The sequence below is a fragment of the Panthera tigris genome, chromosome E2 (genome assembly GCF_018350195.1).
Source record: "Panthera tigris isolate Pti1 chromosome E2, P.tigris_Pti1_mat1.1, whole genome shotgun sequence".
Classification (NCBI taxonomy): domain Eukaryota; kingdom Metazoa; phylum Chordata; class Mammalia; order Carnivora; family Felidae; genus Panthera; species Panthera tigris.
In genome coordinates, this window is record NC_056674.1 from 47787153 (window position 1) to 47805617 (window position 18465).

General features: G+C 36.3%; 1 protein-coding gene across 15 annotated transcripts in view; it reads left to right on the top strand.

Moving 5' to 3' along the window:
* The window catches only part of HYDIN (HYDIN axonemal central pair apparatus protein), a 441202-nt gene that overhangs the window by 90734 nt on the left and 332003 nt on the right, over positions 1-18465 (top strand). For 12 of the 15 annotated variants that reach the window (XR_006211638.1, XM_042967954.1, XM_042967958.1 and 9 more), the window contains 2 exons: positions 6794-6951; positions 8749-8874. The exons of 1 other annotated variant lie outside the window; for it this stretch is intronic. Coding sequence is in view for 13 of the 14 variants with exons in the window: in XM_042967954.1 (XP_042823888.1) it covers positions 6817-6951; positions 8749-8874 (261 nt within the window). In the remaining variant the exon portion in view is untranslated. Of the gene's footprint in view, positions 1-6793; positions 6952-8748; positions 8875-18465 lie in introns of those variants that run through there. 2 more of the 15 variants (XM_042967962.1, XM_042967963.1) reach the window with 2 other exon arrangements.

Below are 18465 nucleotides of genomic sequence, written 5' to 3' on the forward strand. Positions count from 1 at the left end.
ATAACATCTTCATCAACAATGAGTTTTGCCTGTCTCTCTTTCTTTTTCTTAAAAAACTTTTAAAACAAATTTTATTTTGAAATAACTATAGATTCACAGGAAGTTGCAAAGGAAGCACGGAGAGGTCTCATATATCCTTGACCTCCTATTTCCCTCATGGTAACATCTTATATAACTAGAGCATAATATCACAATCAAAAATTTGTCCTTGGTACAATGTGTGTGTATAGTTCCATGTCAATATATTGCATGTGTAAATATATATAACTTCCACCACAATCAAGTTACAGAAATCCCTTTATTAGGTTCAGTAATAGCACTAGAAATCGAATGCATAACTTGTAAGAAGTAAAAAACTTCCTATTAGCAAATTTTCTTATTCACTCCAACTCTATAAGCCTTAAGATTTTTGCCTATCATCTAATTTCTTCCCTGTGTCTATTTTATCACCACAGACATCCCCCCGCCACCACCATCTGTAACCTGTGGCAGCCACTAATTTGTCCTTCGTCTCTGTAATTGTGTCATTTGAGAATATCATATAAATGGAATCACACAGTATGCAACCTGTTGGGATTATCGTCTTTTTCCATTTTCTTTTTGTCCCTGAGATCCATCCAGGTTGTTATCAATCATTTGTTCTTTTTTATTGCGGCACCAAGTACCACTCTTTGTTTCATCATGCCCTGCTGAGGGACATTTAGGTGTGAAAGCTCTTATGAATAATCATGCACAGGATTTTGTACGTATTAGTATTTTAATTATGAAAATTTAAAAACGTACACAAAAGTGGAGAGAATGCTATAATCTTCGATGTTTGTCAGTATTCTCCCATTCTTATTTCTTCTGTCCTTCTCCCTCACATACCCACGCACCCATACCTGCATTCCTACCCCCACACACATTTTTTCCTGGAGTATTTAAAAAATATTTTTTCCTGTTTATTTATTTTTGAGAGAGAGAGAGAGAAACAGAACACAAGCGGGGAGGGACAGAGAGAGAGGGAGACGCGGAATCTGAAGCGGTCCCCAGGCTCTGAGCGGACAGCACAGAGCCCGATTTGGGGCTCAAAGACACAGACTGTGAGATCATGACCTGAGCCGAAGTCACTCACTTAACCAACTGAGCCACCCAGGCACCCCTCTTGGAGTATTTTAAAGTAAATTTCAGACATAATTCCCCTTTACCCATAAATGATACATATCTCTAACAGATAAGAATATTCTTTAAAAAAAACCACATCCACGGTACCATTATCCTACAAAAAACTCAGTAATTATTTTATATCATCTTTTATTCACGTATTTGAATCATCATCCAAACGAGATGTACCTTTGCATTTGGTTGGTTTAAGGCTCTTCTAATTTATAACTGCCCCCCACCCACAACTCTCTGATTTTCTCTCATTTTCCTATAATATTTCCCACATTCTGCACTTAGCTTAATTGTATTCCTCCAGAATATACTTGTTCCTCCATTCCCCGTGTCTCCTACAACCTGCCTGGTAGGTCTAGAGGTGTAGATTTTTGTTAACAGTTCTGCATAGCTGGTGCTGTGTGGTACATCATGACAGGAGGCACATAATATGTCTGGTTTTCACTCATTTGGTGTTGAGATTGATTCAGAGGGCTCAGGTGTTGTTAGCCTGATTGAGCCATTATAGAGTTCTTCAGCAACATCTTTCCTAATGGTTTTAGCATTGATGATCTTTTGTTTCATTAGGGACTGCATAATGGTCATTTTTTTTCTGTTACTTCTGAGTTTATTAGCTGGAATTGTTCTATGAAGAATCATTTTCCTTCCTCAATCATTTGGTTAACTTGCAGTGCAATTTGAACAAAAAAAGTGCACGACAAATGTTTGATTCTTTCCTTTTATTATTTCCAAAATAGTTTTGTGCCTTAGCAACTTCCAAAGGTGACCAATGAGTTTTTTTTTTTTTAGTATCATTTGAACTTAGATTTTTAGAGACTTATCCATTGAAGACTTTTAAAAAAACATATTCAAATTGTCTTATCTTTGGTGAATGGGAACTCCTTCAAATTACTCTGGGTCCTTCAGACACAACCCCAGTTGCTTTTGATAATGTCCTTGTTCTATGGTAAAATAGAATGTTCCAAGTTCATCGTAAACATTTTATGCCTCAGACCTCAAATTACCCATGTCTCCAAGGAGCAGTGGTTCCTTTTAGTGGGGTATTTAGAGACCACAGTATGTCCTTGGACTATTATTGCTTATGGGGCCTTCATTGTTTCTGAGCTCTTTCATTATGCATGTTATTTAATTTTTTTTAAGTTTATTCATTTATTTTGAGAGAGAGAGAGAGAGAGAGAGAGAGAGAGAGAGAAACAGAGAGAGAATAAAGAGAGAATCCCAAGCAGGCTCCATGCTGTCAGCATTCAGCCTGATATGGGGCTTGATCCCACAAACCATGAGACCATGACCTAAGCCGAGATCAGGAGTGGGACAATTAACCAACTGAGTCATCCAGGCATCCCAGTAGTCAGGCTATTTAAAAGGAGAAAATAATCACGAACTTACAATTATTTTCAATTTAAATGTAAGATTATAGGATTTCTTAATATAAGAACTTTGGTTTTATTTTTTATGAAGCTGAAATGCTTTTGTTCTTAACAAAATTGATTTAATTACATGTTTTAAAAATATTATTACTGGGGTGCCTGGTGGCTCAGTCAGTAGAGCATGCAACTCTTGATCTTGGGGTTGTTAGTTCAAGCCTCATTTTGGGGCTAGAGCCAAAGAAAATTATTATTACTAATATTATGACTACCACTAAGACTACAATGAAGATATTCTAGTCAAAACACTGTATTTTAAGGTCAGTTGGAATAATTGTTTTCTCTTTGTGGTTATGACACCAACTTGATGTACAGCAAGGTTCATTCCTTTTGCTGGTTTTCAGTTTTTAAGAATTGATTTTTTAAATGTTTTTAAATATATTTTTAACAACTTTATTGAGATTAAACTCACATACCATACAATTTACCCTTAAGGCATATATAGAACTCAGTAGTTTTTAGTATATTCACAAATATGTGTAATCATCACCACAGTCAATTTTAGAACATTTTCATCATCTCAGTAAGATATCCCATCCCTTTTAGGTATCACCCTGCCATTCCTTCATTTCTTGTAGCCCTAGGCAACTGCTAATTTACTCTTTCTCTCTAGAGATTTCCCTGTTTTGGACACTTCATGTGCATAGACTCATGCAATATGTGGTCTTTTATAAACTGGCTTATTTTACTGAACATAAAGTTTCTGAGGTTCTCCCATGTCTCTCTGATCCAAGGGGGCACTTCAGCCTCACCTCTGGGCTCTGGGATTTTCACAAAGGTATCTTGAGTATGGATAGTTTCTAGTTGGTTTTTTTTATGAAGTTGGCACCTGTTGCACCATGTTGGTGACATCACTTCCAATATTACTTTGTGTTGTAATAATTATGTGCATTACAATTAATTTTTTGTGTTTGTCTTTCTATGTTTAGTATGTCTTCTTTGCTTTTTCTAAAATTTCTTTTGGTATTTAGGAAGGTTTACTTTTAGGTTTAGTTTTTTTGGTGTGTATAAAACCCATATAATGCCTACATTAGTAATTTATTGCTATGTAACAAATTACCCCCAACCAAAGCCATGAATATTAGTTTTCTCCCATTTTCTATGGGTCAGGAATCTAGCTGTGGCTTATTAGCTGGTGCTTCCTCCTCAGTGTCTGTCTTGCATCTCAAATCAAGCTGTTGGCTGGGCCTGTAGTCATTCCAACACAAAAATGGAGATGGCAAATCCACCTTCAAGCTCATTCACATGGTTGTTGGCAGGCCTTGGAAGATCCCCTTCCAGGTTCACTCATGTCATTGCTGGCAGGCTTGGTCCCTCACCGCATGGGCTTCTCTATAGGCTTTCTGAGTGTCCTTACAATGTGGCAGCTGATGATCTTACAGGGAGCCAGATAGTACCCAAGATGGAACCACGTCTCTTTATGACTAATCTCAGAAAGTGACACACATTGCTTGTGCCGCATTATATTTGTTAGAATACCAAAGGATAGTCTGCACTTAGGGGCAGGGCATTACACAAACACATGAGCGCTTGGAAACAGGTATCATTGACTGCCATCGTACAGGCTTTCTACCATAATTCCTTAAGCTCCTTTATTTTTTAAACTTTTTTAACGTTTATTTTTTGAGAGACAGAGACAGAGTATGAGTGGGGGAGGGGCAGAGAAGGAGGGAGTCACAATTCCAAAACAGGCTCCAGGCTCTGAACTGTCAGCACAGGTCCCGATGTGAGGCTCCAACTCACAAACCACGAGATCATGACTTGAACCGAAGTGGGTCGCTCAACCCACTGAGTCACCCAGTCGCCCCCCTAGGCTCCTTTATTCTATCTGGTTAAACAGTTTGACTCCTACCTATTACTTACACAATTGTTAATGATCTTAGTCAACTTTTGATTTTGTTTCTATTTTTTTACTTTTAAAATTGTATTCTTTCTGCTTTGTCAGAAAATATGTTTGAATTCTATTTTCTCCTTGTGTCTCCAACTTCATCATTAAAATTAGCTCTACAGTTAAATACATGAAATGTTCATTGTCAGTTCTTTTGCTGAGGTTCCTGGTCACTTTTTGGTTGGCTGAAGCCCATCCTCTGGTAGATTCCTAAGAAAGGGAACTTGTTTACAATTTTCCCTGAAATTTTGCATGTTCAAAACTCCTTTCCTGTAGCTTTGATAACTGAAGGAGAGCTTGGATGTATATAAACTCCTTGGCTCACACTTTTTAAAGTTTTTGGAAAATGTTGCTCATCTCTTTTCTCATTTCATAGGTTGCAAAAGCATAGTTGAAAAATCAAGGTCCAATGACATCTAATTCTCTTGCCCTTGTAAGTTACTTTATCTTTTTGTCTGGAGGATATGAGGCCTTTTAAAAATTCTGTAAAGTCTAATAGTTCTGTTATGGTGTGACTCAGAGTTGGACCACCTGGGTGGCTCATTCTACTGAGCGCCTGACTCTTGATTTTGGCTCAGGTCATGATCTCACCGTTTCGTGAGTTCTGTACCCGCGTGGGCTCTGTGCTGGCAGCATGGAACCTGCTTGGGGTTCTCTGTCTTTCTCTACCCCTCTCCCGCTCCAACTCTGTTTGTCTCTCTCAAAATAAATAAATAAGCTTAAAAAAACCCGAACAGATATGACTCAGAGTTGACCATTCTGGGTCTGTCTTCCTGAGTAACTACCAGTCCCTTTTCATTATGTTTTCTTTTATTTCTGGAAATTTTTCTTGGATGATAGTTTTTTTTTTTTTTTAAAAACGTTTATTTTTGAGACAGAGAGACAGAGCATGAACAGGGGAGGGGCAGAGAGAGAGGGAGACACAGAATCTGAAATAGGCTCCAGGCTCCGAGCTGTCAGCACAGAGCCCGATGCGGGGCTTGAACTCACGGACCGTGAGATCATGACCTGAGCCGAAGTCGGACGCTTAACCAACTGAGCCACCCAGGCGCCCCTGGATGATAGTTTTAAATATTAGTTCCACTTCAGTAATTTTTCTTCTTCATGGGCACCAGTTATAGTGTGTTGGATCTTCTTTTTTTTTTTTAATTTAAAAAAAATGTTTTATTCAATTTTGAGAGACAGAGAGATACAGAGCGCTAACAGGGGAGGGGCAGAGACAGAGGGAGACACAGAATCTGAAGCAGGCTCCAGGGTCTGAGCCATCAGCATAGAGCCCAATGCAGGGCTCGAACCCACTAGCTGTGAGATCATGACCTGAGCCGAAAAAGTTGGACACTTAATGGACTGAGCCATCCAGGTGCCTCAGATCTACTTTTGGACTATCTACTATTTCAACCATTTATTCTCTGATTTTTTTTTTCCTTTTCTAAAATTTCATGTTCATTTCCTTGGATGTTTTGCTGCTTTAGTTTAGTGTACCTTATTAAAATTTTCACTCAGATTTATTTTTCTTTATGTACCTCTTTCTTCACTTGTTTTTTCCTGGTAATGACTTCTTGTCTTGTGAGATTTGTAATGATTTTTACGGTTTTTTATTTGACATGGTATCAAGCATTGTTAGGTGTTTTATTTATTTATTTATTCCCTTTGGCACAGGGTTGGATAAGCTAGTGTGCTATATTACTGAAAGTAGAAATCCCCATGTAGTTATAAATAGGCCCCCACAGTTGCAAGTATCCTCCTACAAGGCATAAGGAAGAATTTGTGGAGGGCAGATGTCTTAGCTCTTTGATTTGGGATGTGGGGGGTGGCTGTTTAATAACTTATTTATGACTAAAAACTTCAAAAATTCTCCAGAAACTTCCTCATCCTTATCTCATCTCCTACTGGGTTTTTAGTCTCTGCCTAGCTGTGAAGGCCTGAAGCCTTATGTTTTTTTCTGTCATGAGAGAGAATTGTCAAATAAGCCTATAAAGTAGCAAGCTATGAAGTGTATTTATTGAGCAGTGTTTACTTTTTTTGTCTTGGAGGATAAAAGTACCAAAATGTAGGAACTGCTTATATTTCCACATCTTGCCTGAGCTCACTCCAGAATCACTTGGTTTGTCTAAAAAGAAACCTAGATTTTGGAATGAGGCCAACTCTGGACTAAGTACATGGAACAGATTCCTTTAGTTAAGGCATTTGTTACAAGAATTCAATGTGTTTTTGAAGATTGGTCTTTTCTAAAACTTTTGTATTTGAAAAAGCTTTAAATAAATTGTGACCCGTATTCAGGAATTAGCTGTTATTTTCTCTAAAACTTTTTTATTTTCACTCCTAGGTGAATGAAAGAAAGAACTAAAGATGGCGGGTAGAAGACTCGAGGAGTCCATGGGGGCTGTTCAGATGGGGTTAGTCAGAATGCTGAAAGGGTTCCAAAGCAAGGTCTTGCCACCCTTAAATCCAAAGTTGGTTACAAAAGAAGAAGTAAATCGAATGGTAATGTATCTGAGACTTTCTGTGTAACATACCTAATGCAGCCTCCTCAGGAGGACGACAGCTGCTACTTGGCAGTCTCAGAGATCACATGGAGAAGTGCGGACTGATGAGATCCATTTAGATAACATGGTAGCTTGGGGCAGAGCACAGGCACCACTCAGAGCCGGGAGAGTTTTTGAAACCACGTACCTCAAAGTAGAGGCTTGAATTGCTTCAGTTAATCAGTTGAAGTAAGACTATGCAATCAAATTGTTATGGTTTTCCAAATGTTGGGTTGAACCCTGTGAGACTGTGTAGTTCAAACCAATCAGATATCAGAATTTCATAGGGTTTAACTTAAATAATTTGTTATGTGTTGATTGGCAAGAGTTATTTCTGTTTGCATATTTGTAGAACATAGAGTATCAAAGTAATGACTATATGATATCAAAGAAAAATACATTTTCCCTGTCCTTTAAAATAAAAAATATTTCTGTTTTTAATGAGTTATAATAATTTGATGAGAACTGAATTATAAACTCATGCTATAGAGAATATCAACAATAATGTGTAGGGTTCGAGATTGTATTCACCATATTTAAAAAACTAGTCTCAAGTTATGTTCTGATTGAAAAAATAAAACCTATCATCAATCACTTTTATGGTGGTTATAGTTTTGTATTTAAAGTAACTCCTGACATTTGCTTTTAAGATTTTATTATTTTTATTTAAACCGCAACACAGCTGAAATTTCCTAACATTTTAGTATTCTAATCTGGGTTCCAGTCAAAAAGAACCTCAAAAATGAAGTCGGAAGCTGTATTAGAAATATGCCTTCATTTAAATGGATTCAATCACAGAAATTAATTTTGTATGCATTTTGAAGAGCAGTGATTTTAACCCAAGGTGAAATCAATCAACTAAATTGTATAACCTCTGAATGTTTTAAAAAGTCTTGGTATATGCTCAAGCATGATGTTGCTGTCAGTGATCATCATCCCCCCTTGCATATAAAGTAAGCCCTGGAACATTCCAGAACAACAATAAGTAGATAATGGTGTTTGGTCCTGGGTAACTAAACCTTGTTGGGTTATTTAAATGATTTTTATTTAAATAATAGGTTACATCCCCCCCCCCCCCCCATAATATTAGAAAGTGTTAAAGCATTTTGTGTTCCTGTTTGGGTGTGTGACTATGACTGGCTGCTGGTTCTGGTGATGGATGGGCTTCAAGCTCTTTTAAAACAAGGTCTAAATGCGCTCTTGTGATTTCGAAAGAGTTCAAACTCATTCCTAAGCTGTGCAGTCACACTTCCTAGATCCTCCTCATTTCACAAGATTCCTTTTTAACCTGATACAGCAGGATAGTGAAAACACCCACAGGCTTTGTTTGTTGTAACTGGAGTTGAGAAATAGAAGCATTTCAAATTCCTTAGTTCTGAAGACCAGAAGTGATTTTGGAAGCAGGGTTGTATGTTCAGATGCTCCTTCTGAACATAAATGTTAAGCTCTTTGGACATGTTCCTGTGCAATTTCTTGACTCCCCTCCCTCCTCCCAGTTTCTTTTGTGTGATTTCTTAAAAATGACAAGGAAACAGCAACCACATGTCATTTCAAATTACTGTGCAAAGAGCTTAAAAGTCCACAGGTACTTCTCTTGTATTATTTAGTTAATTCAAATATTTTATAAGGGAACTTAGTGGCATTCCAGAATTACCCTGAAAGTTGCAAACACAAATTATTCATTACTGGCACTCATGAAAATACTTTTTCAGTATAACCATTTATGAATCTTCAGCTGTTTTCGTTTAAATTCTAGCTGACACCCTCGGAGTTCCTGAAGGAAATGTCCCTCACCACAGAGCAGAGACTGGCTAATACACGTTTGATGTGCCGACCACAGATCATCGAACTTTTAGATATGGGGGAAACAACACACCAAAAGGTAGCTGCTTTCTGTCATAGTTACCTATGAAGCAGGTCCTGGAATAATGTGAACATTCTAGAACAACAGTAACTAATAGCTATCATTTCTGGGATAAATCCTTATTGGGTTTGTGTATTCATTCATTCATTCATTCATTCATTCATTCAGAGAGTGCAAGCGGTGGAGGGGCAGAGCGAGAGGAAGAGAGAATCCCAAGCAGGCTCCATGTCCAGCATGGAACCTGATGTGGGGCTCAATCTCATGACCCTGAGATCATGACTTGAGCCGAAATCAAGAGTCACATGCTCAACTCATTAAGCCGTCCAGGCACTCCTGTGTTATATGTTCTTTTTCTACCTCTGTTGATCTTGATATCTATGATTTGATATGGAGAGAATTACAATTAATAAGTACAAATAACTTTTGAGGAGTCACATTTCTTTCCTAGCTACTTCTGGACACCGTTATTTATAGATTAGTAGTTCCAAGGATTCCAGTACCAAATCCAATTAAGTCATCTTAACACAACAACAAATCCCTTCTTACCTGAGCTGTCATCACTAGAAAGGAAGAAGGCGGAATTGTTTATTAAAGGAGACATTTGTTGTCTCTCCCGGCTCACTTCCAATAGCAAATGTATCCTTTTAGTCTCTAAGGGACAGTTATTTTAACCTGTTTCTGTATTTTAATGTAAACTGTATGTTCTAGGCTTTAGGAGCATATGATTATAAGATAAGGTCTTATTCTTACTTTTAAGTTAATTTCTTGAATTATATGCTTTACTTTTTATGTACAGATTATGGTATGAACGTCCATGAGTTTAACTGCTGGAGATCAGCCTCCTCTCAAAGGCTTCCTGGGTATTCCCGAGAGATTTTTCAGAGATCTTTCCCCGGATGAATGAGTCCCCGAGACTCATTTGCTCTTGCTGCAACACCATTGCCTCCCCTGTTTGGGATCTGCACAATATCTGCTCTTCTTCTGAGCGCTGCTAGCTTTAGTTATTGTTTCTTCTCTTCTCTGCCAGCACCCTCTACCTTTGAGGGCAGTGAACAAGGCTTTTCCCAAAGCTGATTCATCATTGTTCTTTTCCCATAGCGTGACTGAGACCAGACTATGAATATTTTCCTGTGTGTACTGCTTGTGTGTGTTTTAACATTGTGACCCTGCTATGAAGGATGAGGAAATTAGTATACTTTCCTATATCTCATCATTTCTCCTGTTTCTTCTTTCAACTCAGTTGGTTATTTTTACTTTATTTTCTGGAGTTTCATTTGTTCTTAGTTGGGTGATAGTCATCCCCTACTAATACCTTCAAGAAGAGCTTATGGAAACTGTATTTCCTTGGTTTTATGTGTTTGACAATATTTGTGTCTTGCCTTTATACCGAACTTCAGATTTGCCTTCATGGGTCACGTATATTCCTCGTAAGAGCTCTGTGGGCATTTTCCTCACCTTCTGGCTTTAATGGTAAGCAGAAGAAAGATGCATAATGGTATGTAGAGGTGTGATGACACCGGCTTGATTTATAGAGACTTGAATCTTTTAGCACATATGCCCCAAGATTGTTTATTCTAATTTAATATCCAGTGATTTTATTAGGGTGTGACTAAACTTTTCTTGAGATACTATGTATCTTTAGTTTACTTCTAGAAAGTTTTTCTTGAATTACCCATTATTTGTTCTTGCCATTTTTGGTTCTTTTTTTTTTTTCTGCTCATTTACATTTCCTTGTTATTATATCCATCAGGGTATCCTCTGTGTCCCTTACTTTGAGTTTTGTGTATGTATGTTTCTCTTATAATTCACCCTTATGCTTGACTAATTTGACACTTCTGGGTTCTCTCACAGCATTTGACTCAGTGTCTCTTTCTTATACCTTTTTTTTTTTTAATTTTTTTTAACGTTTATTTATTTTTGGGACAGAGAGAGACAGAGCATGAACGGGGGAGGGGCAGAGAGAGAGGAAGACACAGAATCGGAAGCAGGCTCCAGGCTCTGAGCCATCAGCCCAGAGCCCGATGCGGGGCTCGAACTCACGGACCGCGAGATCATGACCTGAGCCGAAGTCAGACGCTTAACCGACTGAGCCACCCAGGCGCCCCTCTTATACCTTTTTATTCACTTGTAGCTCAGATATGATACTCCTTTGGTTTTCTTCCAACTTCACTGGCTGTTTTTGTCTTATTTATTTATTTATTTATTTTCTTATTTATTTATTTATTTATTTTTTTATTTTGATGGCTTTCCTCTTCCTGATCGCTAAATGTACTTTTACGACGAGTAGTGAGCTCCCCATTACTTGCTCCTTCAACTTCTTTCTCTTTTCAACTCATTCTTTAGGTGACTCCTTCTAGGAATAAGGCTTTAAATCCTACTTTTTAAATGATTACTTTCATAATTATTTCTTCTGCTATGGCCTATGTTCTGAACTCTGAATCGCATATTCAGCCCAATGAATGATTGGCAGCTCAGACTGAAAATATCTAAGATCTCATGTTTGTGTTATGTTCCTTTCCTGAAGATGTGATCTCTTCTCTTTTGTCTCCTTCCTCTAGTATATAGTACCCCCATTTATCTTTTTCCTCAGGCCAGAAACCTACCTTGGAGTTATCTCGGATTCCTCTCTTTTTCTTGCATCTTATATGAGGTCCAATGACAAATGCTATAACAAATATATATTTGTTATATATATATATTTATATATATCTGCTTTCACAAATATATATTTAATCAAACTACTTCTCACCACCTCCACCACCACCCTCCCAGTTCAAGCCACCATCCTATAGACTACTGAAGTAGTCTCCCTGTTTCCATCTCATTGCCCCATCATCAGTTCTGCACAAAGAAGAATTATTTTTTAAAAATGTGAATTAGAACATGTTACTTCCATATCTAAAACCATCCAACAGCTTCCTATTGCCCTCAGAGTTATAAGACTGTGCATCATCTAATCCTACCTACTTCTCTCATAGACCTCGTTTTCTTCCACTCTTCCTGTTTCATTGTCTTCTAGCTATGCTATATCCATCAGCTGCTCTTCGAACATTCAGAGATAATTCCCACCCCAGGGCCTTTGTACTTGCTATTCCTTCTAACTGGAATGTTATTCTCTCAGATCTTTGCATGGCTTGCTTCACATCTCTACTTGGATGACTTTTTCTCAGAGAGGCCATCCCTTGACCACCTCCTGAAGAGAGCATACATCCTGCATTCACTCTTTCTCCTTGTCCTATTTTAGTTTACTTCATGGCATATCACTGCCTGACCTCATATTATATATTTCTTTATTTCTACTTTTTTTATCCATTTCCCCCAAGAATGTAAGCTTCCTGAGGTCAAGGACTTTGTTGGCTTTGTTGAGTACTATATGCTTAACATATGAAAAATATTGGAAACTCAATTAGTATTTATTGAGTGAACACATGAATTTTTCATCTCTTTGATTGCTTTTTTTTTTATTCCCTGCGCTCTTAATTATTTGCTTGGTGCTCTCAGATTTTTTCCATTATGTTTTTTGAGTTTATAGTGAAATGGTGTGGCTAATATTTTCATTGCTTCATGGCAACTTTTCTGTTAACTATTCTTCATTTGCCATTTCTTATTTTTTTTGTTCTTGAAGTTTGTATAGATCTTGATTTATCATTATTATTATCATTACCACTCATTTTCAAAAGGAAGAAGGACATTTTTTCCTGGGCTTGCTATTGCAGGCAGTTACTGTTGAGGCACGGCCTGGCAGTGTCCCAGACCAGCAGGAATCCTCCACGATTCTCCATGCAGAGTTTTATGAAAGAGGATTGTGTGTTGTGTTTATTTGGAAGAGGACTGAGAAGAAGGAAGGAAGAATGACTGAATTGTGGTAGCCTTTCCTTCTCCCCAGAGTTGTGACTTGTAGGGACCCTTCTGATTCACAGTTTTTCTCTTCTAGCCTGTCTCAGTGACAAGCTGCTTCCTATAAATATGCAGATTTATGTGTAGCCCTAATCAGCCCAGACTTCCTTACTATTTACTGGTGCTAGATGACATCCAGGGGATTTCTTGTTGCCCTTCCTATTATTCCAGACAAGGAGTTGGTGGTTTTGCCTATCAGAGTATGTCGTCTGCTTTGATCTGTATTGTGCCAGCCTCACCAGAGATCTGAAGTTGTGGACGTTCTCACTGGGCATCTTCTCTCAACCCTGGTTATTTGTGGCAGGAGGGGTGGGGAAGGGAACTCACACTGCCAGTTACAGCCTACACGCAGTCCATCTGGGATTCTAAGTGTCGTTTATGCTGAGATCCGTTGTCTCCTTCTGCACCACAGTGCCTTTGTCATATATCCAGTGATCCATATGCAAGGATCTGTTTCTGGACTTTTCCACGCTATTGGTCAATTTATTCTAATCCACACCACGGCGTTTTAGTTGCTATATATTTGAATATCTATAAATATAATAAGATACTTTGTTCTTTAAAGGTATTTTCTCTTAGGAATTTTCAAAAGTATCTTGGCTACTTTTGGCTCTTTGCATTGCCCTATACATTTTAGAATCAATTTATTAATCAGAGAGATTTTGATTGAGATTGCATTGTCTATAAATTAACTTAGGGAGAATTTATATCCTCGTGATATTAATTCTTTTAATCCACGGACATAGTGTATCTCCCGTTTCTTGAAACCTTCTTTAATTTCTCTCAGTGAAGTTTGATAGTTTTCCCTATAGAGATCTTTTCATATCTGTTCTATTTTAGTCTCAGGTATTTGGGTGCAATGTTATATTTGGGTGCAATGTTATATAATGTGATTTTCCCTCACTTTAACATTTTTGTTTTATTTATTGAAAGATAACTTCTAATAGTATCTATTTGAAAATTTCCTTTTTAACTCTTGCCACTCTCATTATTAATTGTAATACTTCATCTATGGATTTATTTGGATTGTCTTTGAAAATACTTATTACCTTTGAATAATGGCAGTTTTATTTCTTTCTTTCCCATCTTGAATGTTTACAAATTAATAGATAATTTTTTAGAGAAGTTTTAGGCTTATAGAAAAATTGATTGGGAAGTACAGAGAGTTCTCACATGCCCCATTTCCCTACCCTACCACACACATTTGTCCCTATTATTTATATCTTGTATTAGTGTGGTAGTTTTTTTTTTTTTTTTTTTTTACAATTGGTGAGCCAATATTGATACATTATTATTAACTAAAGTCCATAGTTCACACTGGGGTTCACCGTGCATCTGTATATTCTATAATAGCTTTTGACAGATGTGTAATGACATAGATCTGTCATAACTGTATCATAGAGAATAGCTTCACTGCCCTAAAAATCATGTGTTCAAGTAGCCATCTTTCCCTCCCACCCCCTGAACCAGTGATAATCACTTTTCCAGAATGTCATATATCTGAAATCATATAGTATGTATCCTTTTCTGATTGGCTTCTCTCAGCAGTATGTTTTTAAGGTTCCTTTTAATCTTAATTTTTTACATATTTCACCTGCTTCTCTGAATTTACTACTAGGTTTAATAGAATACTGAGTACAAGTTATGATCAAAGGTATCCTGTCTTGCTTCCTAAAGTAAAAGAAAAAAACCCCCAGCATGTTAACATTAGGTGTAATGTTATTATTTTCTTTGTGAGGATCTGGATACTCTCTGTCAGACTGAGGAAGTTACCTGTTTTGCTTTGTGTGCTAGGAGTTTTTTTTTTTTTTTTTTATTGTGAATAGATACTTAATTTTATCAAATGTTTTTCTACATCTATTGAAATGATTGTAATAATTTTCTCCTTTATTCTCTTGTGTCGAAAATACATTGTAAGTAAAAATTTTATTGAATTTGTGAGTGTGTATGTGGGTGTATTATGAGCACATAGCTTGATGAATTTTCACAAAGTAAGGATACTCATATCACCACCACTCAGATGAAGCAATGTAAGATATAACATTACTGGCATCCTGGAAGCTTTCTTATGTCCTTCTCTGTCATTACCTTTCCCTCTTCTTCAGAAGAACTGCTGATCACAGGTTTATTTTTTCTTTATTCAATCTCATATGAGTGGAATACCACAGTATATACTCTTTAATTTCTGGCTAATTTAACTCAATATATTAAGTTTTGAAGATTTGTGTTGTGCTTAGTAATAGGTGGTTCATTTTTATCGTTGTATGGTATTCCACCGTATGACTACACCACCAGATGTTTATCCATTTTACTGTTGATGAGCATTTGGCTTTTCCCACATTTTGGATCTTATAAATGATGGTGTTATAAACAGTCTTGTACATTTCTTTTAGTGCACACGTATGCATTTCTATTGGGCCTACACATAAAAGTGGAATTTCTAGGTGATAGGCTATGCATATGTGTCTCTTTAGTAGTAACTGCCAGTTTTTAAAGTGTTTGTACCGTCATATGGCCATTAGCTGTGTGTGGGAATTCCAGTTGGAATTGCTAATACTTGCTAATGCTTAACATTGTCAGTTTCTTTAATTGAAATGATTCTATTGGGAGTGTAGTGTTGTCATGGTGTGGCTTAATTTTCAGTTTCTTGATTTCTAATGAGGTTAAGCAACTTTTCATGTATATTAGCCATCTGGTTATCATCTTTTATAAATTGCATGTTTATGTGCTTTGTCCATTTCTTACTGTTTTGTATAAGTTCATATATCCTGGAGATTAGTCCTTTATCAGTTATGTGTATTACAAATAATCTTCTCCCATTCTTTGGATTTCTTTTTCATTTCTTTTTTTTTTTTTTTTCAACGTTTTTAATTTATTTTTGGGACAGAGAGAGACAGAGCATGAACGGGGGAGGGGCAGAGAAAGAGGGAGACACAGAATCAGAAGCAGGCTCCAGGCTCCGAGCCATCAGCCCAGAGCCTGATGCGGGGCTCGAACTCACGGACCGCGAGATCGTGACCTGGCTGAAGTCGGACGCTTAACCGACTACGCCACCCAGGCGCCCCTCTTTTTCATTTCTTAAGGGAATCTTTTGATGAACATGTTTCAAATTTCAATATGACTTAATTTATTGGTTTTTAAATTTATGTTTTGTATTTTCTGTGCCCCATTAAAGAACATTTGCATTCTTCAACATCGTGAAGATATTCCTCTTGGTCTTCTTCTGAAAACATTGTTTTAACCTTTCATATTGAGAGCTTTGATACCCTTGGAATGGTGTATGATAGGGATTAAATTGATATTTTTCATATGGAATATCCAGTTAACCCAACACCGTTCATTGAAGAGAATTTCTCTTCCTCAATGCTTGTTAGTGTTACCTTTGTCATAAATCAAGTGATGATATATTTAAGGATTTGTTTCTGGGCTTTTAAATCTGGTATATTTGTTTTTATGATAAATCTTGTGCTAACATTTCACTATTTTAATTATTGATAAGTAACAGTATATGATATGTAATAATATAATAAATCTTGCTGCCTGATAAAGCAAGCCCTCCTATCTTGTTCTTCAAATGTATCTTGTCTATTCTTGGTCCCTTTGTTTTACATATAAATTTTGTAATCAGCTTTTTAATTTTCAAAAAAATTTTCTACCAGGATTTTTTTTATTGGATTGCATTGAATTTTTAGATCAGTTTGGGGAGTATTTGACATCCTTAAAATATTGTCTTTCAATTCATGAACATGGTATATTACTGTATTTACATAGGTCTTCTTTAATTCCTCTCAGTAATATCTTGTGGCTTTTCTAGTTGAAGGTTTTACACATCTTTCATTGGATTTATTTCTATGTATTTTATGTTTTGGGAGGCTATTAAATCGTATTGTTTATATATTTTATTTCCTAAATGTTCATTGTTAGTACCTAGTAATATAATTGATTTTTATTTGTTGGCCTCATACTCAGTGACCTTGATAAATAATTTATTAATTGTAACTTCTAATAGTTTATCTATAAGTTGTTTTGAATTTTCTAAATAAACAATTTTTCTTCTTATGACAATTTTGTTTCTTTTTAATGAGCTTCTGTTAAAACAACTTTGAATTTCTGAGTTATACCCAATTTGATCATGATGTGTTATCCTTTTTATATACTGTGAGTTTCAATTTGCTAATGTTTTGTTCCTTTAAAAAAAACTCTATCGTTTCTAAGACTAGCCTATAGTTTTCCTTTCTCCCACCATCTTTCTTAGTTATATGAAAGTTATGCTAACATCATCGAGTTGGGAGACATTAATTTTTTTTCTTTCCTTTAGGAGAGGTCCTATAATATTTGATTTGTATTTTTAAATGTTTGCTAGAATTTGCTTGTAAAGTTATCTGGGCTGGAGTTTTCTCTATGAAAATGTTTTACTAACAGTTTTAATTTATCTAATGGTTACAGAACTACTAAAATTTTCTTTGTTTTTGTGCTACTTTTGATAAATTTTATTTTCTTAAGATATGTACTTTTTAATGTACATTTTACCATTTATTGACATACTATCCATTTGTTATCTTTTTACATAGTTCAGTTTCTGTTGTAATATCCCTATTTTCGTTCTTTATCTTGGCTTATTGTAACTTTTGTCTTATTTTCTTGATCATGCTCATTAGGTATTTTATCAATTTTATCAGTCTTTTTAAAGACTCAGCTTTTGGCTTTGTTGATTCTGTAGTCTGGTTACTTTCTATTTCATTATTTTTTGCTTTTTGCTCTTGTTTTTGTTATGTCGCTTTTTCATTTGTTTGGACTTTCTTTCTTTCTTTCTTTCTTTCTTTCTTTCTTTCTTTCTTTCTTATGTTTGCTATTGCTTTTCTAAATTATTGAGATGGTTGCTTACATCTTCACTTTCCAACCTATACTAAGGTGCCCCAGGGTGCAACTATAAACTCACAGGGCATCATGGGATATTCTAAAATTTTAAGGAAACATGGCAATACTCAAAACCTGTTGGGTACTACACAAGCTAATAGTTTGAGATAATTCATAATTTCAACATTAGATCAGACTGTCTTGTTAGCTTTTCAGTGCCTCCAAGCAGATATTTGTTGATACAGTTTTTCTTGTTATTTTAATAGGGGGATTGGTTCAAAGTATTCACCATTGACATAAATGGAAGTTTTGGGTTGGTGTTCTAATTAGCCTATATTTTTTTAACTGAGGACAAAATCTTCTACTTTGTTTTGTATTAAACAAGTTGATGGCAGTGAGAAAGAATGAAGTCTGGCCATTTGTAGCAACGTGGATGGAACTGGAGAGTATTATGCTAAGTTAATAAGTCAGGCAAAGGAAGATGGATACCATATGTTTTCACTCTTATGGGGATCCTGAGAAAGTTAACAGAAGACCGGGGCGGGGAGGGAAAGGGGGGTAAAAAGTTACAGAGAGGGAAGGAGGCAAGCCATAAGAGACCCTTAAATACTGAGAACAAACTGAGGGTTGATGGGGGGTGGGGGAGAGGGGAAAGTGGGTGATGGGCATTGAGGAGGGCACCTGTTGGGATGAGCATTCAGAGTTGTATGGAAACCATTTTGACAATAAATTATATATATATATATATATATATATATATATATATATATACACACACACACACACACACACACACACGTATATTTATATATATATAAATACATATACATACATATACATGTATGTATACACACA